The sequence below is a fragment of the Hyposmocoma kahamanoa genome, unplaced genomic scaffold, assembly GCF_003589595.1.
Source record: "Hyposmocoma kahamanoa isolate Upper Pololo Valley unplaced genomic scaffold, ASM358959v1 87, whole genome shotgun sequence".
NCBI lineage: Eukaryota > Metazoa > Arthropoda > Insecta > Lepidoptera > Cosmopterigidae > Hyposmocoma > Hyposmocoma kahamanoa.
The window spans coordinates 15,780,318-15,808,317 of NW_020654422.1; the positions used below are offsets into that span (position 1 = coordinate 15,780,318).

A 28,000-nucleotide genomic window follows, 5' to 3' on the forward strand; every position below is an offset into this window, starting at 1 on the left:
TGTATTTTTAGTTTGTGCTCTGGACCTTTTGGAGGGAAAAGTGTCGTTTTTATTTTGACTTTCAATTATTTTGTGAAATCTAGTTTAAAGTGGAATAGGATAGTGCTATTGTGCCTTAATCGACGATTAAAACGCGAAATTATACGAATCTCAAACTAGAATACCCGTGTCGGCCCGTTTTAAGGAATCCCGAGTCAATCCAAGCACGCCGCCTCAAATTGCCTATCCTCTTTGTGGCGGCCATATTATACAAAGTGAAACCAAAATGAAGAAAAGAAAATGAAGATAAGGCTGTATGACATTATGCCAAAGCTGTTAAAACTATACTTAAAAAAAAAACGGTGCTATCAAAAATCAGCCTAGAAATAATGATAAACGTGCCATGCAGTAATTTGTGATTTTTTTTTGCATACAAAACTGAAACTTCTGATTAAAAGATGGTGAAATCTGTAAAGTATTATAATAAATAAACAAAAGCTCTGGCTTTGCTGAAAAATGGACACGTTTTCAATTGTTTGTACTGTACTTTGGTATGGTGCGGTTACTGCAGTAGCAGCTTTGGTTTTGGTATGTAATAAGTTTTAATTTAAATCCGCCAGCAAAAAACTATTTTTGTGTTAAATGATACTATGACGAAAAGCTAAAGTACGTTTTTTTGCTACAAGGACAAACATGTGCAACAGATAAATTAAATTGTCATTTTAAATACATTTTACAATTTTAATTGTTAAGCTACTTTTCTACGAAGTTAACGTAAAATATTTTGAGACAACTATCCTACTAGGATTTTGGATGCAACATACTTTGGGATAAGTAAACGTCGGAACCCAGTGGGAATTTTAAAAACGGCATTTGTTCATAGCTATACATACACCATAATCGTCACACTCTAATCATTCTGTTTTGATACCTGTATCAATTGCAACATAACTAACTAGAGATGTAGACTAATAAATCACTAACAAATTATTCAATTCTCAAGGTAAATTAAAAATTGTATAAATTTGTGATGATGAACCTAAAATTAATCCAACAGATTAATTTTAGATTCATTTGTTTTACATTAACATAGACCAAACAATTAACATTTATAAAGTATAATAAAATAATATTGATGCCAACATGATAGTTAAAAATCAGTTCAAAAGCAAAGACACAAGAAATAGACAAACAAGCACAAAGTCAACTTTCGAAGATGGCTAAAGACTGCTCATATATGCATACCAAGTGTCACTAAATTGAAATCAGTATAGCCAGCTCAAAAACTTTGCAACTCTACATATTCAGCACTTTTAATTTTTGATATTAACAATTAAGTAAGGTAGTATGTGTAAATAGAAATAAATTGAGTCTGTGAAATCACATATCAATAAATACAGTAGAAGTGCTTAGTAGGCGTGAAACGTGAACCAACTGTTCAGCATACAAAACATACCAAGTTTGCTTTGTACGTATTGGTCACATCAATTATCTCATGCAAAACCTCGAAAATCATGGATGAAAATCATGAACCTTGTTTCGCTACTTTGGAGTGCAAACATGATAGTCATGTAATATTATCCATGGTGGTGTTTCGTATCATCGTTAAGTTGTATTTTATTTCATTTTAATCAATTTCCTATTTTATGTTTATTATAATAATATATTTTCTACAAATAAGGTTTGTTTTTGCGATCGGTAATAGGCGTTAATCGTTCGTCGTCTTACAGCCATTGCCACTAGATGGCAGCACATAGAACGAAATTTCAATAATATAAAATAAAAACATCGTAACTTGCAGTAATAAATAAGTATTGAACTATATGCCAACTGGGTAAAATTTAAATTATATAAACAGTCCAGAATTTCTTGCATCTTTTTAACTTAGACAACAAAATTAAAAACGATGATCAATCATTATCACAATTTCATAGTATTTACAATAAGATGATGTGAGTTCTTACGACAATCGTAATTGAGGCCTTTCCATTGTTTTTTTTCAACTTATTATAATTTAAAAAAATAGATTGAACATGTAACTGTTTTCCAGACATTTCATAGTAATTCAAAATTGCTTTTTACTTTGGAAAAGTAATACTTGAAATGTGTTCTGTCCTATAATATGTAAAAATGCAACAATAAATTTAATATCTTAAAATGCAATATGAATTTATTATTTTGTTGATTTCAAGCAAAGTTACATTCTATCTCTCTTTCCGAACTTTTAATTTAGTAATATTTCTTTTTTTGCAGTTATCAATAATCATTTACGCTACTACAAAACCGTACCCTATTGTAGAAAGGTACAAAGAAGAAGAAACCTTCAGAGATCCTGTTACAAAAAAAAGACTTAAATTTCCAAACATCAATGGACATCATGAAGTTTGTTTGAGCGTTGTTGTACCTGCTTATAATGAGGAAGAGCGATGTAAGTTTGCTACAGTAGCTATAACTACACACATCAAAAGTGTCTAGGGATCAAGTACGTTTAAGAGTATTGCTGCAATTAGGGTTAATTATATTAACTTTTTTGTATCGCTATTGATACTTTTTAGTGAGTTTTAACATTTAAATAAGGAATAATGTTTAAAATTCGATAATAAGAAGAAAATCGATTGTCAATGTGGTTTTGTATAAAAATGAGTTATAGCGTTTTGACAAAATCATTACAATATCTGCATCGGAACTGAAACAATTTACATTATTATGGAGAGACGACATCATTTAACCCGAGAAGTGATGATGCGAGTCGTCGGAATGTTGGAAGCTGGTTCCAGGCAACGTGCTGTGGCTTTCACTCTTAACACTACACAGAGCGTCATAAGTCGCCTCTGGACGCGCTATCGCATGACGGGCAGCGTGGCCGAGCGACATGGAGGATGATCTCGCATCACGACTCGCAGACAGTACCGGTATATCCAAAATACTGCTCGACGGAATCGTACCATGACCGCCATGATGTTGGTTACGAGGCTCCACAGCTCCTCAGGCTTGCTAATAAGCGATCAAACAATCCGAAATCGTTTACGTGAAGTGGGTCTGCGATCCCGAAGGCCGCTCAGAGTTCCACCTATTGCACCCTGCAGGACCCGTTTACGATGGGCTCGCGAACACAGAAACTGGGAGGAAGAAGACTGGCGCTATGTGTGCTTTTCGGATGAATCCCGCTTCGGTATGAGACCGGATACAAGACGTACTCGAGTTTGGAGAACATCTGGACGTCATGAACGTTTGAGATATTGTCAGGAAGTTCATCCATATGGTGGAGGAACAATAATGGTATGGGCCGGTATTTGGATTGGCGGAAGAACCGATCTCATTTGGATCAGGGGTAACCTCAATGCTCAAGTTTACGCAGAGAGGATTGTTTCAGATGTTATCATCCCTTTGCGAGGCCAGTTGGGTGATTCATTTCAACTAATGCATGACAACGCACATCCACACACGGCTAGAGTCGTAACACGCATTCTTGCCGAAGCTCGTATCAACGTTCTGCCGTGGCCTGCTCAATCGCCAGACCTCAATCCAATTGAGCACGCATGGGATATGCTTCAAAGAAGAGCTGTGCCGAGTATGCATACCGTACATACTCTACAACAATATTTTGACTTGTTACAAAACACATGGGCGGCCATTCCTCAAAGTGATTTTGATGAACTCATCTTAAGCATGCCAAATCGCTGTAATTGTGTGATTCGTGTTAGTGGTGGAAATACAGGTTATTAATTTTCTTATCTTTACAATAAAAATGAGCAAAATCATCATTTTCGCCATTTTTTTGTCATTTAATTGACGCCGTTAATTTGAGTTTTTTCCCACAATTTGCAAAAACATCAATTTTAGTTTATTTTTATTAAATATAGGGGTAAGCGGTTAAATAAAACATAAGCATTAAAGTAAGAAGTCGTCCTGGAAGATTGGATTTGGTAAATATTGCTTAAATAATTTTTATTTCAAAAATATTCACTTGATCCTTGATCCTTGATGTGTATAATAGACTACTGATATAGATGTAATAATGAGCATATTGTTATCAGCTGTAGTATAGATACAATAAATGAGCATAAACTTTTTTAATAATGTCTTTTATAAGAAGCATGGTTTCTCATGGTAGTTGGCGTGTTAGACAATACCTCCTAGCATTGGGCTGCCTTCATTCTTTCCCTGTAGTGGGGTATTTCTAGGTACCTATTCATGTAATTCTTCCATTTTTGTAAACCACAACGCATTAGCAATAGTTTTTATTACACAATTCTTAAATCGTTGTAGGATGGCAATATTAAAACAGTGCAGTGCAATGCGCGTTCGGAAACGGACGCTCCACTACGCAGTGAGTTAATTATTAATTATAACTCGAGTTTCGTGAGGCACACGCCGCTGCGCGTAATTGACAATGCCCAGCAACTCATTGCCAATGAGCTCCTAGCGTTTATTCAACACGCCATCGACACCATACGCGAAGTCAGTATTGTGCAGATCTGCAAATCGAATTTCAACGAGGATGAGATTTGCAGTGGCAAGATGCCTGTGGTGCCAGAGCCTCGGTAAAGGCGAACAGATACCTTCTCGCCGGAGGTATGGAGCTTTACACCTCCATCCCTCCGGTGTCTCCAGGATATCATCGCACTCCTGAAGGAGAATAACCTGGCGAAGGAGCTGCGCAAGCTACCCCCTGTCACGTTTGACCACGTCGATGTCACTAGACTGCTGAAGGACATTACGTCCCTGAAGTCAATATCAATTAGAGGCTTCAGGTAACACCATAAATGAGTTACGTGCCCAAGTTATTAATCAACGCTGCTTCGGTATTAGGTCACCAGAAGCCTGTAACGTAAACACGTCGTGAGACGCAAAATGCATACATCTGCTGCCACCGCGCGTGGGGCATCGCGCCCCACTGCCCGCCCCTCCGCCCCTGCGGAAACGTCACGCTTGTGCACGTCATCCCTTACGCCACTGTAGTCGCTTCAACTAGCCGACCCGCCTCTTCAAAACTCGAGCGGCGATAATCTGCTAAGGGAAAAAGCAATCCCCGTGTGCCTGTCTCTGATGTTGCAAAAGGCAGACGTACCGGTGCGACGAGGACGTCTTCATAAAGATGGAGAAGAGGAAGCTCACCAGCCGTAACCTGTGTGGCACAGCACCAACAGGACCGAGCTTTCTGCTGCTTCCGGCAGTACCGACGACGCTGCTGTATGTATCACGACTGCATTACTACACGAAGCCTGAGGAAATAGTGGAGTACATCAGATTAAATACACCTTGAGAGTCGAGCGGTTGGATTTATGTACTTGAGACTCTACTCTGGCCGCAGACAATCTTGGAAAACACATGCAAAAGAAGAGTGATGAGGTCAATAACAAGTTAACGATTATTCATTGTGAGTAAGTCAACCATCTACAAAACAGTCCTCAAACGAGTTGGAGTCAGGGGTTGAACTGTGGAGTACAATAAGTATATTATAAGTAGAGATGGGACGAGAGAATTTTCTCCGCGAGAGAATATTCTGGAATATTCTTTTTAACTGTGAATATTCTAAGATTGAGAATTTATAATTAGAGATTTTGTGAATGAAAATACCTACATAATAATTTTTTTATTTCAATATCTAGATTTAGCTACTTTTGATACGATGATACATTTTTGATGCTTATTACTTTTAAAACAAACACATTTTCTATTGAATTTACTTTTTATGAGCTTAGCGTGTAAATTTCAAAAGTTTTATTTCAATTTTGGAACCGCGCTTATTACCTTTATACCCCCTCCCCTCGCGTGACGTGTGATGACTCGTGCCGCCAACATCGCGCTCGCGTCCCTCCCACTTGTACACCTTTATTTATACCTGTCTGTCAGTCTCTTACTGTACGTTATCGTGATTATGTTCATTCTGTGCTAGTTTTGGAGGCGTCTATTTTACAATGAAACCAAAAGGGAAAGTGTACAATTACTTCAAACAGAAACCAGAGAATGGAAAAACCGTTTATATATGTGATTTTTGAGGACAACGTTATAAAAATTGTAATGCGACTAGAATGGCTAATCATTTAATTAAGAACTGTAATCGAGGCCCTGAAACAATAAAAACAATACTAGGAAAAAGAGAATCTTTGACAGATGTTATATATATAAGCAGATTATCTTCAGAAAGCTCTGAACGATTAATTCTTCAAGAACAATCGAATGGGAATGTGGTTAGAGAGCTACAAACGGATTTTAATGAGGTAAGTACGTACATAATATAGAACCTGTCTTTAAGGCCTGGTGCTCATTGACAGGACGGCACGGCAAGGAATTTTTAAGTGACGAATGGCAATATATTGCCTTAAGATAATGACATTATTGTTGCAATTTCAATGATACTGTTCGTAGCTGCAAAATAAAGCTACGGTATACTTAGGGATGCCGAGCCGGCAGCCTCCGTAAAACCCAGGCAACCTCCGGGATGCCTCGGCAGCATTGAGAATGCTTCAGCAGTCTATGCGGGTATGCGGGGCGAGGGGAGGCACGCACCTACGCTTCGCTATTTGCTTGTCGCCAGTTCGACATAAGTATTTATGACCATGACTTGTTTATGAAACATGGCAGAAAAACCTTATTAATTTAATTCATTTCGATATACATGAATGTTTGCATAACATAAGTTAGCGCTGCTACGCTAATACTACTAACTACACGATTTGACCAATAGAAATGGAATGTTTAATGAAGTTAATGTAAAATATACCAGTTCTGCAACAAAAAATCTTGGAAAATTATCGCGGACGAGAACAGTCCTGGGAATATCCTTGGATATTTTTCTCATTAATTTCATACGTTTGTTTTAAATTAGGATTTCCACGTAAAACAAAATACCTAAGTTATCGGTTTTAACAACTTTTATTCAAATTTACACTTTTATGTAAAACATAATACAAAAACAATCTCGATAACTGCTTTTATAATTTAGATAGCTTAGAAATTTAATATTTAAAAGGAACATTATAATCACAATTTCTTTGGAATACACTATACATTTTAATCAGTCTAAAATAAAGTATTAAATTAACTACATTATTTGTGCATTAACTCTCGTAACGGATTGACGTCCACAATATCTTGTTTGATGTGATCAGCGTCCATCAACATTTCTGATTCATCCTCTGCCTTTTCTCATGTACTTAGGGAATCTTCAGAATCAGTTTCTACATTGTACGTACCTGGATTTGGTTCATTAGTTTCTTGGTTCAGTGTTTTCGATTTGTTCATAATTTTCCAATTATGAGCGATCAGACAAATTTTTCCTGCTCTTTTTGTGTTCAATTTATTTCGTTTTTTAGTGTGAATGTTTGAAAATGAGGAAAAGGAGCGTTCCACAGGCGTAGAAGTAGCTGGAGCCGACAAAAATGTTTATTGCCAATGCTCCAAATTCCTTCTTTGGATACAAATTTTGCCACCATGCGACCGGAGTGACCTTTTTAGCTGTGTCCCAAATACAATCTGTGCTCCATAAACCTATACCTCACATATGATCAGACATTTCTTGAAATAGTTTGGGTACTGATATTTTTTGCCTTTCTGCCAAATCCATCTCAAATTCCTGACCATCTACAATTTCTTGAGGTGTCAGTACCTATTGTGCCACGATTTCGTGGGTCTAATAAAACAGCTGCGTAATGTATTGGTTTTAAAACAGTAATTTTCCTGTCGCTGAATTTTTTTCAAACCAGTGTGTTCTGCGTTGCTTAAAATATCAATTCCCGTAGACTTCTCCAATAACTTTTGTAATCCGAGGAATGCACTATGTATCAAATATATAGAACAGTAATCGCTTTCAAACTTTGTAATGTCTACGATTGGTTTCAATAACACTTTAATATTTTCAAATTTCGTCCACTCATACTTATTCAAAAATAGGTTAGGTAGGCAATAAAAATTTTGACGGGTCCAGCTACGTCTGATGAATCAGAAATGTCGGTGATCAACCAAGATGTTGTGGACATTAATTAATTATTAATGGACAAATAATGTGATTAATTTAATAATACTTTATTTTAGTGAAACAACGGAAGTGTCATAACAGAAACGAAAACAGGTGTCCATAGTAAATTTTAACGGAAATGGTAACGAAAGCGGATGCCGAAGCAGAAGTGTAAATAATAGTATTTATTATCACTTAACTGCTAAAACGCGCGCCCCATTGCCAAGCAATATGCTTGCGCGTCGGAAATCCACCGCGAACTTTATAACTTCAAATTAAAGTTCTGTTATAAAACTTGTGGAAGCAGACGCGGAAACAGGTGTGAAAAAGCGTACGAAACTTCTGCAGTTGCGGAAGCAGAAGCAGAGGTCTGTTGCATCACTACTTTATTTTTGACTGATTAAAGTGTGTATTCCAAAGAAATTGTGATTATCATGTTATTTTTAATTATTTAATTTCTTAGCTATCTAAATTACGAAGGCAGTTATTGAAATTGTTTTTTAAACATATTTTACATAAAAATGTACATTTGAATAAACGTTGCTAAAACTGGTCACTTAAGTACTTTGTTTTATGTGGAAATCCTAATTTAAAACAAACGTTTCAAATTAACAAGAATTTACTGAGAAAATATCCAAGAATATTCTCGTTCGCGAGATTTTACGTTGCAGAGCAAGTTATATTTTACATTCACTTCATTAAACGTTCGAATGTACTCAAATCTATTAGTCTCATTCAAAACCAAGCTAAGACAGTCACTCATTTTTTTAAATTCTCGTAAATTCTCATAAAAAAAAAAGTTCTCGAGAACTTAACAGCAGAGTTTTCGCGGTCAGAATATTCTCGAGAATATCCCATATCAGAAGAAATAAGAATATTAATTTCTACCAGAAGGCGATAGTCGTTCTACTTGTCGGATCACCTTTTCTTTTTAATATCAACCCAATAAAACCTCAGAGCCATACTACCTTTGTTATAGGCAGTTTTTATATCTCGCGTCTCGTGTATTACGCCAAATTCTTATAAGGTGTCTCTTTTTTCTAGAACTCTGCTGGGTTGCGATAGGAGTTCCACCAAAAGTTGTCTATGGCTGGCGTACTAAGCCACTTCTTGTATTAGTTTAGTGATGTATATAGCAGCAACTTCTATATTATCTTCCCCCGTTTTTAGTTTGATCTTCGGGTCATGTTGTCTTCTAAATACATTTTAAAAGAGTTCCAGTCCATAGGTACGTTGTTGTGGAGGCTAGGAGTTGGTGTATCAATAATATTTGCACTCACCATCACAAGAGTGTGATCTGATGACCCGTAGTTGATGAACATACAGTGTATAAATTGTAACATTCACTTACATGTACATATCACATATTTGTATACTGTTTCAGTGCCACCAATGCTTGATGAAGCTATCGAATTCCTAGAAAAAAGACTGAAAGAGTGTCCATCATATAAGTATGAGATTGTAGTGGTCAGTGACGGTAGCAAAGACAATACTGTCAAAGTCGCAGAGTCATACTCTGAGAAATTTGGATGTGACAAAGTCAGATGCCTGGAATTAATCAAGAATAGGGGAAAAGGTGGTGCTGTTAGATTGGTATGTTGGAAAAGTGAAACTCCTCTTTAAATTATTTTAAAAATCATTTGGAATTGTTGTATAGTCCGGTGAAAATCATTTGAGAAACGATAAAAACAACCATAATGTGCAGTTTTAGGAATCTCTCTATGTACCTATGGAACTAATGGGTATAAAGAAAAAAAACATAAAATTTATTCCCACTAGTTCAATGTATGGAACTTTTGTGTTTCAATTGTTCCACGTGGAACTGAACACATGGAACTAATGGGAATATAAGAGAATTTCAGCTCGCAAGAAAAGCCTTGAATATTTTTCTTCCTTAGTAGTTACTTTAGTTTTGCTCATTTTTAATTTGGTGACTTTAGGACCCGGGGATCCAGCGTAACTGACAAACATTTATTTATAAACATCATTCATTATACAAAAAGTAATGATGCTGCCTACACTTTTTGTCACGATTTACATAACATCAGTGTGTTAATTAATATTCACGATTTGCATAACATTTATATCCACTTTCATGTTTCTTTTATTCGGGAGTAAAATTTTGAAATTTTTAATATTTGGGTTAAAAGGCGACACAGGGTTTCCCTAGTGCGGTGCTCGTTGACTGTGTGGGTTAATATGATTATATTAAATTATAATACAGAATAATTCAATTGATTATGTAGGTACTTTGTACGAAATCACAATATTGTATGTAAGTACCAACTAAAACTCATCAATATTTTTTTATTAATAAATAATATTTTAGAACTTTGTTAGGGAAACGGAAAGATGATTATGAGATTATTGTACTTCCAATTATTGCCCTATACGTTAGAACCGCCAAGGTTGAAACTAATATAACCTGTACATAACAAAATTTGAATTTGGTGTTTTTTTTCTTACCTATTTTCATTTATTGTACGAAACATTGTACAGCAAGTAGAAATTTAGAGCAAACACACTTTTGTCACTAAATTTATTTAATAAAATTTAATAAATTTATTTATAACAAATTATTGACTGTAGGTGAAACTGTCCAAATTATCATTACAGTTGTAATTTGCAATGGTATTTCGGTAGGTCACATCCGATTTTCAAATAAGCATTACTTTTCACCAATCCCCAGGGTATACAAAACTGTAGAGGAGCAATTATTTTATTTGCTGATGCCGATGGAGCAACAAAGTTTGAAGACCTGAACAAACTTGAAACGGCATTGGCAGACTTAGTGGGACACAATGCTGTAACAGACCCAAATATTGTCAGTGAGGAAACAGCTGTAGTTATCGGCTCCAGAGCACATTTAGAAAAGGAGTCTTTGGCTACAAGGAGCGTCTTTAGGTATTTGCATTCCACTAAATATTTTATTCATCAGACTCACCCAAAATCGTCTCTAGGACTTGATCGCCCTAAACACGACCAGACTGCTTGAATTAAACGCTGGTTTGACTCAGACCGTGTTCGCTTGCTATGAGTTGATTATAAGCATCGAGTATATAACCAGAAATAGAGACGAAATGTTATTTAATTTGTTTGAAAAATATTCTACCAAATGATTACTGTGAGAACTGCGCTCCGATTGGCCAGCCCGAATTTGAAACTATTGATGGGTGTTCTCAATTGTTTCACTTCAAATTGACCAGTTTAACTAGAGATTTGCTATAATGGACGAAAATTGCAAAATTAATATTTAATTACCGATGGAATGTGATTCCGTTTCTTTTGTAATTAGATGTTTTGCTGTTTTTCTCACACCGAATGAAACAGCCTCCATTGTTAGAGATATTATCCTTATTACAATAAATATAGAATATTTTTGGAATATACGGAGACGTACACACAGGCCAGTTGTTGGCGCCGTACTATTTCAATTTTCTAATTTGTGATTTCAGCGCAAACGAGAGTTGATATGTATAATAACAATAATAATAACGCACTCACTGAACATAGCCCTGCACTAAGGAAACACTGTGTCGCGGGTGCTTTGGACACACACATAGACATAGACAACCACACATTACACCCAAACTCACGAGAGAAGTAAATGTAGGCCATACAAATATTTGTCCCGGCTCTGGAATCGAACCAGGGACCTCTGCGTGGCAGCCCGGCATGATAACCGCCCAGCCATGGAGGCAGCCATTTACCTGATGAGTTGGCAGGGATGGATGAATGGCCCTTACTTCGTCTCTGTTTCTGGTTATATACTCGATGATTATAAGTGTTGATAGCCCGGGCGTGGTAGGGCCAAGATCATCTCTCTTTCACGCCAGAAATTTTGGCACAAAGCTATTTCAATTGAAATGTAAATGTAAAAAGAACAATCTGATTCAGATAGTTTAAAAGACGTAAAAGGTTTGATGTGACCATCTTGGAGATCCTATAGCTATATTAACTGCCACTTGAGCTTAAGTCTGATAAACCTACAAATAACCGGGGATAATATAGTAAATCATCTACGTACAAATTATAAACGTATTGGTGTTCTATTACTTACATTGACCTACCAATAAATGGACGTCGGGTTCGCGCTAAAAAGTGTCCGCACCGATAGGGCACTAAAATCGCATACAGAGCATCAATCGCGCAACAGTCTTTGTTTGTTCGACTGACAGCGCGGTTGGCAATCATGCAGTACAATATAATAATAACTTGTAATAATACAGCAGTAAAGTGTAAAAACAGGATTTTGTATCATATTTTCACTAAACAAATATATTGTGTTATCATAGTTCTCATTTAAAAATGTTATTTTATACAGTTTTATACTATTTAATTTATTAAATTTATATATAAATGAATCCTAAATATAAATTACACAAGCTCACAAAATAGTCAAATAGCTCATTGTCCTTTTTCTACACATTGCATGCGCAAAAGATGGAAAGAGACCCATTACGTCAATTTCAAGAAGCTTATATAAACTTCTTGGTCATTTTCAATTGTTCGAACCACAAGCGATTGAAATATTTAGAACAAAGAAACTATAGAGTCGCTTAGATTTTCATCTTATTTATAAAATGATTTTTTATTAAACGTTAGCAATAACTAACAAAATATTGTTGTAGTCGTTTTTCGGCTTGGGATTACCTAAAAGAAGTAAAAAAATACATTTGTCCGAAATAGCGTTAGCTCGAATTTTCATAATGTCAAATGTATTTTTTAGGAAGATTACAAAACAAAAGCTAATGTTGTCTTTGTGAAAAGCATCAAAATTACTCGAAAGCGTAACGGTTTTATTATAAATCGGTCTTCGGAATTACGGATATTTGAGTTTAGTTTAGTTGGAATATCGGTACATTTCTTATAGTACACGCTTATTTTCACATTTGTAGTAATATTTGTATGTATGTATCTGCCCAACTCTTTATTAATTTTTTAAGTGAATTCGACATAATAATATAATATTAAAAACACCATATTCAGCTTCTACTGGAAATTTAACAAAATGCACCATATTTAGCTTCGACTGAAAATTACTTGAACACAAAAGTAATGGAGTAGCCTACATCGTAAATATTAATTAATTTTTATATAATATATAAAGAATAGCCTACATCGTAAATATTAATTAATTTTTATATAATATATAAATTTTATTTTTATATAATATTGTATATTAATAAAAATTAAAAAAAATTACGATGTAGGCTACTCCATTACTTTTGTGTTCAAGTAATTTTCAGTCGAAGCTAAATATGGTGCATTTTGTTAAATTTCCAGTAGAAGCCGAATATGGTGTTTTTTGGGGCCCTTAAATGGTTGCAAGCAAAATTAGACAGTACTGCAATGAAGTTACAATTTAAATTAAATGTTTTAGTTTTTTATATTTCGTTTATATAGGTTAACTTCGGACATTTTTTTCGTAGTTTTTTTTATTAGACCCGACGTCCATTTGTTTGACCGTCCATTTGTTTATTGACCTACCAATGATTACTTATGTATATTTTTTTTAGAAATATCTTAATGTACGGCTTTCACTTCCTGGTGTGGCTGTTCACTGTACGCGGTATCAAGGATACGCAATGCGGATTCAAACTATTTACTAGAAATGCTGCCAAGATTTGCTTCCAAAATCTACATGTTAATAGATGGTAAATAAATATTTATTATGAATGATTTTTAAAGACCTAAATAAATGGGTTTTGCGGGTCTAAAATAAACTGCAGCTGCAACCTTAAAGCTTTTGCAAATTGCCTTGTACAGGTTGGTTTTTAAATACTTAAATTAGGAATAGTAGATTTTGAAACCCATTCTCATATATTGTTATTCCATGTGCTAAACAGACTGATTTGCTGCTTAATTCTCTGGCCACACAGAGACCGCCGCGGAAGCGTTCCGGACGCGGGAATTTTTGTAATGTATACGAGTTTATATGAACCCTGCCACAGTGTTGGGCGTTAATCAATTAAATTTCAATCAGAAATTCAAGGTCGTATTCTAGAACTCTACTCAATACTCAAGTCAGGACATGAGTATTGCAGTGAGCGCTGAAAATCACACTCAAGTCCTTGCCATTAGGGTCGTATTTCCAGTGCTTCAAATCATACTCAAGTCTGCTCAAATCCTGACTTGAGCATTTAGTAGAGTTCTGGAATACGACCCCCAATCAGATTAAAAAATCAATTCAATTCAATTGAAAAAATCGACACGTCGCAATTGATTTAATTGCAATTGATTTCAATTGAATTTATTTTAATTGCAATTAATTTTTTTAGTTGTTCTAAAAAACAATTGAAACTAACAATTAAAACTGAAAGTACCGAATAAAAGTGTCATTACGAATTTTGGTTTAGGGGTGGGTTAGTGGTGTCCTAACACACCGGTCGGTTCGGTTGAGGGGTCCGTTGGGGGGTCGGTTGGGGTCCGGTTGGAGTCCGGTTGGGGGGCGGTCAGGGGTAAGTGACCCACCCCCTAACCCAAACCCACTCACCCACCCCCTAACCGACCACCTAACCTACCCTCTAACCCACCCCCATATGCCCTATAAATTTATCATAATTGTCAGTTTTAATTGTTAATTGTTAATCAAAAACATTGAAAAGATTGAAAATTGATTAATTGTTAATTGTAGATATACGCGATTAACGATTGATCAATTATAATACTATACTAATAATTGATCAATCGTTATTTGCTGTTTCGCAATTAATTGTCAATCTTTAATTAACAGAACAATTAAATTTTGCTCAACACTGCCCTGCCACAATGAAACGCGCCTCTGTGTAGCCCGAGCATAACGCTCAATTTATATTGCGGAGGAACGGAGTGGAAGCGGAATTTTTGTAAGATAGCATAATGAACTTTATGGTCAATTGTGTAAAGTACAAATTAAATACGAGCCAAAATCTTTCTTCTCAAAAAGATTTTGGCTCGTTTCGCCGCAATATAAATTGAGCCTAAGATAATTATTACAAATACTAAAAAATAAATTACAACAAAATTGAAATTGTTTATCTAACATTAATTGAGAAACTACTGCTTTAATTCCGGACGATGTAACATTTCAGGGCTTTTGATGTCGAATTATTGTACATATCTCAAAAACTGAACATTCCAATAACGGAGATTCCAGTAAGATGGACCGAGATCGAAGGGTCCAAGGTAACACCTGTTTTATCATGGATCCAGATGGGTTGCGACCTAGGACTCATCTGGTTGAAGTACACAATTGGAGCATGGAAGATTCGAAGTGAAAAATTAGAGTAAGCAAAGGTACATATATATTTCTATTTCCATATGCTTATGTACGTTAATTACGTTTTATATTAAAGACTATCGCTAATTTAGAGTCATTTCATTTTCAAATTGCCGACTTACTATGTAAAGTGCGTTAGCTAGTGAATTTATTCCAAATCTAAAAACGAAGACTGCAATATCCGCTCACCTCACAAATGGTGAACTTATGTGTTTATTAGATATTGCATAACTAAAGGTTAGGAAAAAACCATTATACTACTATTTGAGAATATTAAAAATAAAACAACATTTTCTTAAAAATATAAGATATTTATAAACAAAAAACATTGCTTAAATGTAGATAAAATATAAGTCTTTGACTTAATAAACTACAAACATAAGCTCAGTATGACATTATCAGAAAATGTACATTGATTTTAGCAAGTTTCACAACTGGGAATAGTCTAATTACTCTTTAAAAATGGCTGAAACGCACATTGAACCAATATCGAGACGAAACGAAAATCTCACTTTCAACAATTTTAACTTTTTTTCAGAAACATTAGTTCATTTTTCGTTTAATGACTATATTGGTTTCAAATTGCGATAATTGTCACTTATGTATCGTCGGTCTTTCAAAGAAAGGGCGAAGGCGCCATTTTGAAATATTTTTCATGGGAGCATGCTTCAGTTTTCACGACTGTTTCAAAATATTTACGTCCTGTTTTAAATTTAATTTACATCTTAAATTTAATTAAAACCAACATTTAAAAAACAGGACGTAAAACAAAATATACTCCCCTGAAAAATTTTTCAAGATGGCGCTTTCGGCCCTTCTGCAAAACCTCTGATGGTATGTAGTCTACGTACTGGTATATGCATTAAAAGTGTTTCCTTTATGCAATACATTCAATACATTTTAAAGTCAAATTATTTATGAACAACTTAAATGGTAACGCTAGGCGCATTAAATTAATCGTCGTAAAGTAAAATACGAAATTAGTTATATAAAAATTCCGCATAATGGCGAGAGTACATTAAAATTCAATTATTTAAAAATTTGGCCAAGAGACGTGAGCAATTTGTGAAGTGTTAACGCTAAGCAATGTGGTTTACATCAACTTATAAATCATATTAATTTGAAAAATTGTGCCGAGCTCAATAGTGCATACAAGATATAAACAGACAACATAATATTTTTGGATTTTGTGGAGTTACATTTCCACATGATTCCACGTAAATAGTAATGTACAAATCTGTGATTTATAGCACAATAATGCAATGAAATGAAGGGTTTTAGGAAGATGGTTCAAACGCGATGATCGTGTATTTGCGGCAGTTTAAAATTTATTTGCCCCACTAGACCATTAGTACTAGAATTATTTATGAAAATTTTCCGTAATTTGGCTTTTTAACCCCATGATATTCTACACTCACAACACTCACGACAATCTATTTGAATTTCCAATACCTCTTATTTTTTTATTGTGACTTCAACAATGTTTGGGCATAGATGATTTACTACTCGACAACATAATATTACAGTATTGAATACCCAGTTAATTACGAGAAGACTTTCATAATCGCCGAAATCAATACCTTACGCATAGGTGGAGGCAAATATCTTCAACGCATCAAAAGCCAATCTATGTTAACACGCGACAGCTTTGGATTCTTTTTTGTTCGGTCGATGCCTTAATTTTTGAGTACCAATCTAAGATTCCACAAGCTTTGTAAATGGATGGATGCTCTGATTGACATAAAATTAATAACAAATGTTATAATAAGCCTTGTTTGAATAAAAGGAAAAGATTATTTGATATGACAAACTTATTTGAGATTAAACTTATTTAATTATAGTATTCATATTTTAACATTATAATTAAATATAAAATTGTTTATTTACTATGGTAATCATGTACAGTGTGTATTCTACAAGTCTTAGGTTAAGCATTAGCTAGTTGATCGTTTTAAATGACTATTGTTACAAACAATGTTATAGCATAGTAATAATTATATTAATATTAAAGATAATATTAATTAGTCTATGTCAACCTCGATGGGAAAAGGGCGTGAAGTGTATGTATGTATCGTTAGAACATGATCTTATCGGTACTGTACAAATGTTAAATGTTGCCCGTTTAAAAAAATATTTTGATTATTAATACAGTCACCAAATATATCAATATCATCTAAACTATCATCTAAACGATCAACGTAACTGGGGGTCTACTCTCGATCTCCGTCCGACATCCGTCCGAAACAGTTACTGTCCAATAAGTAATATTCGACAAAATTAAAAGACAAGTATCCAGTATGAAGCTTCATTCGCATTACGCGTCTTTTCATTTGGTCAAGTATTGCTTATTTTGCAGTAATTGTTTCGGACGGATGTCGGACGGAGATCGAGAGTAGACCCCCTGAAACAAATCAATGAATATAAGGTATATTTTTGATTAAAACTGAAAATAGTCTCATGATCGAAAATAATTCACAGCAGCTAAAGGTCACTATAGCCTGTTCTTTTTAGTAGTCTTTTTATTTAATGTAGTTAGCTGTTAAAATACTGAACAACACTTGAAGCATACCAAAACAAGGCTGATGCTGCACGTGCTACCGACTGCATCATTGATATAAAACTATCTGTTGCCCCGAGAAATAACATATCGATATCAATTTGATTTGCAAGCGCGTCGACCTCGTACTAGCGATTATTTACGACATTATTATTATTTTATATAAGTACTATACTGCCGCCCGCTAAATAAAACGCGACAAAATAATTTTTAGAGATATAAAAAACCATAACCCAGTTTTAAAATATTGAAATTGTTTAATGATATATCAGCTATGCATCGTTAGGGTAAGTTCCGATAAGTGGAACACGTTAACTAATTACTGTTTTTAAAAGATAATTTTTTGCTCTATCTTTTGCTATTTAAAACGGATATTTGACCATTTGTCACTTAGCCTCGTTTTAGGTAGTGGACGGCGTAGTATACATTTATACTTAGGACCCGTAGTTGATCCTCTGCTTTAAAAAAACATGCAAGATATCGTATAACGTATATTACTCTTGAATTACAAACTTCTGCTAAACTGGTTTTAAACCATATCGAGTTCTTAGGTTTTCGCGATTGTTACACATAGGAAATGAAACTATTTTTCCGGATTTAAATCGCGTATATTTGTTTTTTCAAACAAACCGACGTTTCGGGCCCTTTACAGGTCCCATGGTCACGGTTGACTGAACACGGTTTGTTTGAAAAACCAAATATACGCGATTTAAATCCGGAAAAATAGTTTCATTTCCTATGGTTTTAAACCATTTAAATTTTTTGGTACAGATTTGACATGGAGAAAAATATACACACTTTTTTTTTAACAACTCCCATTGAAGAACTAAGGTTAATATCGTTATTCCGTTGACGGAACAATTTGTTTTGTTTTCCAAGACGGAGTTTAATGACAACTGAGAGGAGCTCAGTGAATTCTGTCGAAATTCACCAGTCAATTTTTGAGTAAAAACGTGTGTGTTCCTCAACTGGACGTTGGCGAAATCATCGACTACTTTGATGGGGCCATAACATTTAAAAGAAAAAGAAGACTATAATGACAGTTCATTGCACAAAAGTGTTGCCGCTTGCAAGCAGTCAATAGATTTTATATTGTTTACTTATACATTTTTTGATAGCAGATGATAAAATATATTCTATCGACTGAATACTGGTTACGCTTATGCAATAAATAACCGAACTTCTTTTATTTGTAGGTTTATACGTTATTACCAATATATAAATCCAATAATATTACCAATAGAATATCCCAATTGGTTTAAACTTCACCCAGATTCACGCTTTTATCTAAATACATTTGTGAAATAAATTAAACTATTTGATAATGTTACTTATTACAATAACATGAAAGCTGTGCTACACCAGAATATAAATTATCTATTATGGTTATAACTCAAATTTAATGGTACTACAATGAAAGGAATAAGATGCCTATTTAAGCATCCATGTATACATATCAAGATTGTAGACTTTTCCGTTGGTACTTGTACCTACCATAGTTTTTACACGGATGTTTTATTTGTGATTGTAGTCTGCATTTTCTCATTCTACGTTTCAAATGTCAACAATAACTAACTACATGACTATATAATTTTTTTCGAAACTGGCAATCCTGCAAATGCCATTTTTACTACTTTTTTTTTATTTATTGAGGCCTGGGCTAAGCCATTTTACTCCGTCTTGATTTACAAAGTGCTATTTTTCTGTTTAATTAGTTCTACTAGAATTCCTTGTCTTTGCTTCACTAGGCAAGTTAGTGGAACAAAGTGTAGTTCAACTTCATGAAATACAAATTATAAGTGTTTAATGCATCCAAATGTTTGGATGGCACTTTCCATTTTACATTAGGTGGAGTGAAGGCATCTGCCTGTCAAGTACAAAAAAAATGTATTTCTCGGTATTAAAGAAACAGTAATATGACGTATGTACCTTTATGACGCATGAGCATGGCAACAGCGGCGTTTCGGCTACGGCCAGCACTGGACGGAAGAGAAATTTTCCTGTTAGTGCTAACGCTTATTGTATATACATATAACATAATATAACTAGCGCAATATCGTTTGCTTAAAGGTAAAACCACATAAGTGAACCACAGAAGTTTCCACAAAAAATCTCGAAATTATGTACCAGTTGTAAAAAATTCACCATCGTTCTGCAGATAAAACTCTTATTAAGTTTATAGCTTTTTTGTCATTGAGCTTCACATGCAGAAAGATAGTGATTTTCTTACCATAGCTATATAAATTAAAGACTTTTTGTGGAAAATGTCACTTATGTGGTATTACATTTAAAGAGACAATATATAACATGTCTATCTGCAATAGAGCAAAATGTAACTTTAAAAAAACTACCTCAATCCGATTTCACAGTTTTACTATGCAATATCCCTGTAATTTTGATTGTTCAATAAATTATTATTACAATTTATTTTTCTTAATATTAATGGAATGCTGTTAAGCAATAACCATGTCAACCAACATGATCATAGTTTTGACAAAATGGTGCCTAGTGTGGATTTATGTCAACGGTTTTTACCATTACTATTTGGAGGTTTCAAATCACTTTGTTTATGTAACACTTACTTTTGTAAAATGTAGACAAGACGACAAACTACAATTTGGCATGAGTTTATGTGGATTAACACGTTACTGCTTGTCATTATCCCTATCTTTACTCCTTTTGCTTCCACAAGATAGTTTACATTTGCTCTATGTAAGATAACTACAACCAAATTCTTGTTTTACTACATAATCCGGCAGACTAAACTACCAGAAGCATCTACAGTAGGTACATACACTCTCTTAAAGGATTTAACATAATGCATAATTGGAAGACGAGTAGCAGAATAGATGTATATGTATATTAGTACATAACAATGTATGATACATGTTCATACATAAGCACCATATATTCATGAACGCACAATCATGCGCCAATATAATACGAGTAATTTGAGTACAAAATACGATTCGAAAAATTGCTTAGTCATCAATATTCATTTCTACCTACTATAATAACTTTCTTCCAGTAGAAAATTAGCATGCAATAAATTGGACAGTTAAGCGTATATGTAAAAAATCATGCGTAAATGTAGTCAAATTTAAAACTTTCGTTGTAACCATAGACTAATATATTTGCAAAATACTTTATGATTTCAAGAAAGACTAATTTAAAATTCGCTATACATTAATACATTTAACTTCACTTTAATTTCTACCACAAATATCTATTTACTAATAAATGAAAAAATGTTAAACAAGCTGTACACATGGACAAAAAATACCAACATAATAATAAAATCATATATACAATTTTCCTTTCAGGTAAATAATGTCTTTGTAAGTGTTCAACATTAAAATAAGACTCGGTAACTTGGTGCCTACTACAATGCGCGTTTAAAAACAGAGAACTTCCCAATTATTGGTAAATAAATAATGCTCCAATACTCATGACATACAATCTATAAAATATTCAAATTATTCTGTTGTTTGTATCGATCAATTAAGAAAAGTGATTAATGAAAAGTACCATCATGCAATACATAGAACTACACCTTTAAAGTTACCAAAGTATTACAGTACTACAAAATAGACTCAGTTATGAAATATAGCAACATTCGTAGGTAACGCATAAACATAAAAGAAATAAGTCTTGCATTCTGTCTGTTCACAAATTAGAATTAGACTTTTACCTTCAGCCCAAATACCATTTTGAGAAACTGCTCGTAATGAATCGTGATGACGCCGTCTTGATCGGTGTCGTACTGACGGAATGCCGAAGTTAGCATCTGGGAAATGTAATTTTGATATTATTATCCAGTTAATATTTTTTATTTTGGGGGCTATATATACATAAGTGAGTGTGACAATTAAAAAATCGAAAACATTTTGGCGGTGACAGTGTGTTTGTTACATTTGAAAGTTTAATTCTTGTTAGTTACTTCTATATAACTATATAACCATAAAGTAATTTTTGTATATCTTTTACAGTCACCCAAAAGATGCCAAAGGTTATTTAGTATTACTTCGGAAGTCTACAATTATCATAAAATATCCATAAACAAAATAATAATAAAATTAGAGGCACATGGGACTTGTCAACTTATATCTCATGATGACGGGCGCATTGGTAGTGCCTCTCAGATCTTTGCAATTTAAAGCTCTGAGTGGCACTAACAGTTATGGATGTTATGTTATGAATGTGTAGCTTACTATCAGGCGCAAGACTTGTACATCCCGTCTCTCGATGTTATAAAAAAAAGTCTTACAAGAAATTATTTTTTGTACTGTTTGTTGTTGCACAATTTAACTTGAGCAATTAAGTTGTTGTTGTTGTTGTTATTAAATTGTTTCTAATACGTTATAAATCCATAGACAAATCTCAAGCAAAATAAGTGTGAATAAAAACTCATTATTTTCTAATTTCCAAAACTAGTAATCAAAATCAAATCAAAATCAAAATAATCTTTATTTCATAGGTAAGCATTATTACACTTGAAATCGTCACAATGGTTAAACTCTACCGCTCATTCGTAAGGCAGATTCCCCTGAGAAGAATGAGCAAGAAACTCTAGGGGTTGCTCTTTGTAAATAACATTATTATATACAATATTTTTTTATTTGAAACATCAGATTGAGACTACCTCCATGAGCTAAACGGGTTACTACAACGGATTTTTGTCATCCAAGTACGCAGAAGTTGTATAATAACCTTTAGTATAAAGTTTTTGTTTCACTATAGTTTTAAACCTCGTGAAAGGCAAATTTTGTATATCAACCGGAATCTTGTTATAGAAGCGTATACATTGCCCCTTAAATGATTGTTTGACTTTGTGAAGACGACTATCAAGAAAAGCTAGTTTATTTTTATTCCTCGTATTAATGTTATGTCTGTCACTATTTTTCATAAAGAAATTACTATTCCTTTTAACATAAATTATATTTTCATAAATGTATTGTGAGGCTAGTGTAAGAATGTTAATTTCCTTAAACTTATCTCTCAAAGATACTTTGGGGCCCAGATTGTAAATTGCCCTAACTGCACGTTTCTGCAGGACAAAGATTCTATTGATATCGGCGGCATTACCCCAAAGCAAAATGCCGTATGTCATTAGACTGTGAAAGTAGCTGAAGTAAACCAATCTAGCGGTTTCGACGTCTGAAAGTTTCCTTATTTTTTTAATCGCGTACACTGCAGAGCTGAGCCGTTTTGACAACTTACTTATATGGGGACCCCATTGCAATTTAGCATCTAACGTTATACCTAGAAATACAACTGTATCCACAAGATTCAATTTTTCGTTTCTAACTACAATGTTTGTAACCGTCTCTCTAACATTGGGTAATGTAAATTTCACACAATTTGTTTTTTTCTCATTAAGAAGTAGGTTATTAACAGCAAACCAATCAACTACTTTAGATATAGCATTGTTCACATCGTCATAGGAACATTGGTGCCTTTTAACTTTAAATAATAAGGAAGTATCATCAGCAAACAATACTATCTCATGATTTATACCCTCCATAAGGCTAGGTAAATCATTAATATAAACTAAAAACAAAAATGGGCCTAGAATTGAACCTTGAGGGACACCCATGCTAATTACAGACCCTGACGATCTCGTACCGTTAACATCGACCCTCTGTACCCTACCACGCAAATACGATTTAAGAAGGTCGAGATCACGTCCCGCCACACCATAATGGCGAAGTTTCCTGACCAGTGTATCATGGTGCACACAATCAAAAGCCTTGGAAAGGTCACAGAATACACCAATAGCATCATGTGAGACTTCCCATGCATCAAATATATGATTAATCAACTCTACACCAGCGTCGGTTGTAGAGCGACCCCGAGTGAAACCAAATTGTTTAGGAGACATTAAATTATTACTATAAAAATGTGCACACATCTGATTTAGAATAATTTTTTCAAATATTTTACTGAGAGTTGGTAGTATTGATATAGGTCTGAAATTGGTGGGGTCAGAAATACTACCAGATTTGAAAAGTGGAATAACTTTACTTTGCTTCATGAGGTCAGGAAAGACACCATCATCAACACATTTATTAAAGACACAGGCTAAGTAAGGCGCAATACAATCAACTATAGAACTAATTACTCTGACTGAAAGACCATCAAGATCAGCAGTATTTTTTATATTTATAGACTTAAAGGCTTTAACAATATCGTTTGGAAATACATGACGGAACCTTAAATTAGTGCTACTAACTGCATTATTTTCTTTTAGTAAGGATTCAGCGGCCGTGGGAGATGAATTTAACGAATTAGTAGTCAAAATTGGAATGTTGGTAAAAAAATTTTCAAATATTTTAGCAACTTCTGCGTCTGTGTTTACAATTTTGTCATTAAATCTTAGTTGAAAATCTAAGTTACGAGGTTTGACCCTTCCAGTTTCGCTATTTATAATATTCCAAGTCGTTTTTACTACATTCGCGCTGCTTTTTATTTTATTATTAATAAACATTGCTTTGGCTGCCACACAAACACGTTTAAACATTTTCGAATATTTCCTAAAGTACAATTAAGTACATAAAAGGAACCAGTTTCAATATCGCTAGTTACTGCCGGGACTGGATAGTGTAATATTTTTTTACACCATTCAAAAAACTTCATTCAAGAGCACTGCCCATCATTTGTAGTTGTCAACCATTCCTTTGTAGTGTGCAATTACCACTATTCATTCAAGACACGTTACAAGTGAGCCAAATTGCAATGTACATTTAAACAAAAACATTGAGAGAAATAAGTTATGCACTCACATTGCATTATTTACTAGGAAGATGATGGAAATGTGAATTTTGACTTATACTAAGAAATATCTTTTATAAGTTTGTTTTATAATAGTTTAATTTTATTCAAATAAATAAATAAATGAATACTCACATACAAAGTGACACAGCACTGTATAAAATCATCAAAGAGAATAGTGCCACGACCAAATCTATCAAACTTCTGGACCATAATATGAACAACTTCATCTGACAGTCTGTATCCAAAAGCTGTTAGTGCACTCTTCAATTCATCTTTGTCAATATTCCCCGAATTATCACGATCAAACGACCGGAAACAGTTTTGCCAGTCACTGACATATTTCCATAGAGCTCCAAAATCTTCAAATGATATGACACCTCTATTCTGTTTATCAAACATGCCTGTAACAAGTGTTTCATGTTAAATGAATTTCATTGTGAAAGTAAAACTAACTTTTTTTAAATATGGCCAGGTTTTGTATTAATAGTGAAGTAATCTTATAAAAGTGTAGATCCTGTTTTGTTTATACATTCTTTGGCATATACCAAGAGTAAAAGAGAGTGTTTAAAAATAAAGGGCGTGGAGGGAGCGAAAAAAATGGGAAAAAAAGAAAGTTTAAAATCATAGTATCTGCTTATTGAGCCACAGATGTGATAGAATACTGTCATGGTAACATTCAGATACTACTAATGAAGCTAAAGGGTATTATTAATTTATTATTAGGGTGGCTTCATTCTGTGCTTCATTTCATTGAAACTGAGACCATTCTGATGCCACTCTAAAGGCTAAAGGGTAGGTTAGGTATTCATAGATAATAACAAAACTAAGAAATATATGGTTGTATAACATTACCAATCATAAGACGCACAGTTTCTGGATTGAATGCATTCCAGGTGCCATTGGAGAGAGCTTGCTGCAACTCATCTGCTGAGATATATCCACTCCTGTCTTTGTCTACTCTGAAGCATAAAAACAAATGTTATGAAAACTTAAGGCAACTTTACTGAGGCCATATCAAAGATGTAGATGGGCATGAGCGAGTGCCCATTACACTGAATTATGATTAATGTTAGGTATATTGCATGATACACCAAATTAATTTACAGCAGAACTGTTTGAAAATCACACAAATATCAATATTATATTTCTCCCTACTTATATGTTATCGACTATCAGTATCATGACATACTATATTTTTTATTGGTTTTATATGTATTTAGTAATTTATCACACTACAATGAGTCTTGTAAGGTAAAATGGTTTTTCTTGACAGAGCAATGAACTCTAATTAAAACTTCTTCAAAATTGAAGACTGTAAAATATTTATTAAAAACTATTAAAAGAACTACTACTACTAAAGACATTATAGACAAATAAATAGAGATCCATGGGACTTGTCAACTTATGTCACAGGGTGACAGGGACAGTAGAGCAGTGGAAGTAATATCTTTCTAATTTAAAGCTCTGAGAGGCACTGCACTGTCATGAATAGGCATGTTATTTACCACCAGGCGCATGATTTATTTGTACCGTCGCTTGGTACTATTAAAAAAAATATTTCTTTTTACAGAATGTTTATTACTTTATTGTTTATTTGTAAGTCAATGCTTTATTTGCAATTTTTTTTTAATGTGCAGACATAACTACCAAAATCAAAAAACATATTCTGACACTTACAAATGATTGTACACGGAATGATCTCTGATCAATACATGCAGATATACAAATTTTCCTATTAACCCTTTCATGGACAGTACCGGCGTTTATCGTAAAATGAATAATGCGAATATTGAAGACAGTACGAGCTATCCCATTTCGATATATGGATCTTATAAAAACTACTACGGGCTTTACCGTGCATATTCCAAGTGCTTTCTTTGTGGTTGCCGCCTACTGCTTCTCCATAGAGAAGCATCAACAATGTACTGACAAAATTGAATGATTTATTTGAGATACATTTGTCGATGTTACACAAACATATTTAATATGTGCACACCAAGACAGTACCACACATTTAACATGTGCACACCAGATTAATAATCAAAATCACCTTCTCTTACTACTTTTCAAACTGTGATTTAATTATTCAAATGGTAAATAAATAACCTTCATCACTGTTTAAATATAATCTAATTAGTAATTGTTTCTTTTGGAATTGATAGAACATAATAACTTTTATTCGTCTTCTTATACTGCAAGGGTTACTATTTTTTAATGTATAGGTTTTGGCTTTTTTTTTGCTGAAATAAATTAAATAAAATCACTGTAATACTGTCATAGCCGTACTTACTTATGCACAAGAAACATTTGCGAAAACAGTTTACAGTGCTGCTATGAATGTGACGGGATCAGCCGTCAGTGATAAAGCGTTAAAATTAAGCGTTTAAATTATGTTGAATCAATATGGTCACTACGGCATAAAGAAAAATAGTGACTTTTGGTGTGCGGTATTATTTCAGTACTGTCCATGAAGAGGTTAAAATTGTCAGAATGTTAATATGTGAATGTAAATATAAAAGAAACTTCTTCAACAGTAATATGTGTGTGACTCAGAACTGTCGTATTTAAGATAATTACATCAAGACAAACACATCCAAGCAATTAAAATGATTAAAAAAATATACTTTTGTTCACCCTTATGATTTATAGAGGCTTGGGAAGCACTCCTAACACTTAACACCAATCAATCCCAAAGTTCAAAAGGCAGGTTGGTGAACACGAGGGCTCTGTCATAAGTACCACCCCACGAAAAATAGACAGACACCCAAAAGTCAAATTGCGTACACCAGCCCACACCATATCATACCATACTTTAGTCTTCTTTAAAATTATAAGTACATAATATATACGTACCTCCTGAAAATATCCCATAGGAACTCCCTGCTAGGCATAGGTGATTGGAATGCAGCCATGGTTATCTTATCTGTTAATATGTATTTAAGAACAGCTGTTTATTGTTTTATTAAATGTTTGTTTACGACATGATAAACGCATTATACTCTTATACCAAAATCATTGATAATGACCGTCAAGAAGGTATTGGCCACCTGCTATTTGGATATTAGCGCAAATCTAATGGAAATTTCACAATGTTTAACGTTTACTTGATGACGCATAACTCCGCGTGTTCGTTGTGTTACAAGCGAGTTTCAATATTTATAGTTCCGGTATATGCGGTTATTAAAGTAGGCCTAAAAACTAATTTAGAAACAGTAGCTGTAAGATAATCAGTACGAAATTATCATTAAAACTTGTTTATATACAGGCGATAATTTGATCAACTTTTCAGTGACCCACATGTTTTATCTAAAGAAAGACTATGAATATATTTACCTGTGACACTTAGAGATCAATTCACACCTTGTAAAATGAATATTTGTTAGGTTTTATTAAGAAATTATAAAAACAAACCTAAATTATCTAGAAACGAAAGCGACAAGTGAGCGAGAGTTGAGAAGAACGTGAATCA

General features: G+C 34.0%; 2 protein-coding genes and 1 long non-coding RNA gene across 5 annotated transcripts; 1 reads left to right on the forward strand and 2 right to left on the reverse strand.

Annotated features, from left to right (window-relative positions):
• Positions 1 to 207: 207 nt before the first annotated feature.
• On the forward strand, positions 208 to 21,437 carry LOC113235209 (dolichyl-phosphate beta-glucosyltransferase). 2 transcript variants are annotated; one of them, XM_026470835.1, is made up of 7 exons: positions 208 to 567; positions 2,233 to 2,407; positions 9,324 to 9,532; positions 10,629 to 10,843; positions 13,459 to 13,596; positions 15,013 to 15,217; positions 21,081 to 21,437. In XM_026470835.1, exons 1-6 carry the CDS (start codon positions 496 to 498, stop codon positions 15,209 to 15,211), a joined length of 1,008 nt encoding a protein of 335 aa, XP_026326620.1. In that variant the 5' UTR covers positions 208 to 495; the 3' UTR covers positions 15,212 to 15,217; positions 21,081 to 21,437. The 2 variants fall into 2 exon arrangements, with proteins under 2 accessions (XP_026326620.1, XP_026326619.1); XM_026470834.1 differs by lacking the exon at positions 21,081 to 21,437 and having other exon boundaries at positions 209 to 567; positions 15,013 to 15,282.
• On the reverse strand, positions 16,143 to 18,396 carry LOC113235211. The gene is made up of 2 exons (XR_003310852.1): positions 17,599 to 18,396; positions 16,143 to 17,421 (listed from the first exon to the last, which is right to left on the reverse strand). It is a non-coding gene; the product is annotated as an uncharacterized LOC113235211 (long non-coding RNA).
• LOC113235210 (programmed cell death protein 6) lies at positions 18,515 to 28,000 on the reverse strand. 2 transcript variants are annotated; one of them, XM_026470836.1, is made up of 6 exons: positions 27,865 to 28,000; positions 27,385 to 27,454; positions 25,384 to 25,490; positions 24,664 to 24,932; positions 21,449 to 21,544; positions 18,515 to 19,736 (listed from the first exon to the last, which is right to left on the reverse strand). In XM_026470836.1, exons 2-6 carry the CDS (start codon positions 27,441 to 27,443, stop codon positions 19,725 to 19,727), a joined length of 543 nt encoding a protein of 180 aa, XP_026326621.1. In that variant the 5' UTR covers positions 27,444 to 27,454; positions 27,865 to 28,000; the 3' UTR covers positions 18,515 to 19,724. The 2 variants fall into 2 exon arrangements, with proteins under 2 accessions (XP_026326621.1, XP_026326622.1); XM_026470837.1 differs by lacking the exon at positions 27,865 to 28,000 and having other exon boundaries at positions 27,385 to 27,572.

What these genes read in the sequence shown, in the direction of transcription:
- LOC113235209 (XM_026470835.1), top strand. Translation starts at nt 496, where the DNA reads ATGGACACGTTTTCAATTGTTTGTACTGTACTTTGGTATGGTGCGGTT. An exon ending in TTATAATGAGGAAGAGCGAT is followed by an intron (nt 2,408 to 9,323) that starts GTAAGTTTGCTA and finishes ATACTGTTTCAG; the next exon opens with TGCCACCAATGCTTGATGAA. An exon ending in GCTACAAGGAGCGTCTTTAG is followed by an intron (nt 10,844 to 13,458) that starts GTATTTGCATTC and finishes TATTTTTTTTAG; the next exon opens with AAATATCTTAATGTACGGCT.
- LOC113235210 (XM_026470836.1), bottom strand. Translation starts at nt 27,443, where the DNA reads ATGGCTGCATTCCAATCACCTATGCCTAGCAGGGAGTTCCTATGGGAT. An exon ending in CTATGGGATATTTTCAGGAG is followed by an intron (nt 25,491 to 27,384) that starts GTACGTATATAT and finishes TTTATGCTTCAG; the next exon opens with AGTAGACAAAGACAGGAGTG. An exon ending in AGTGCTGTGTCACTTTGTAT is followed by an intron (nt 21,545 to 24,663) that starts GTGAGTATTCAT and finishes TACATTTCCCAG; the next exon opens with ATGCTAACTTCGGCATTCCG.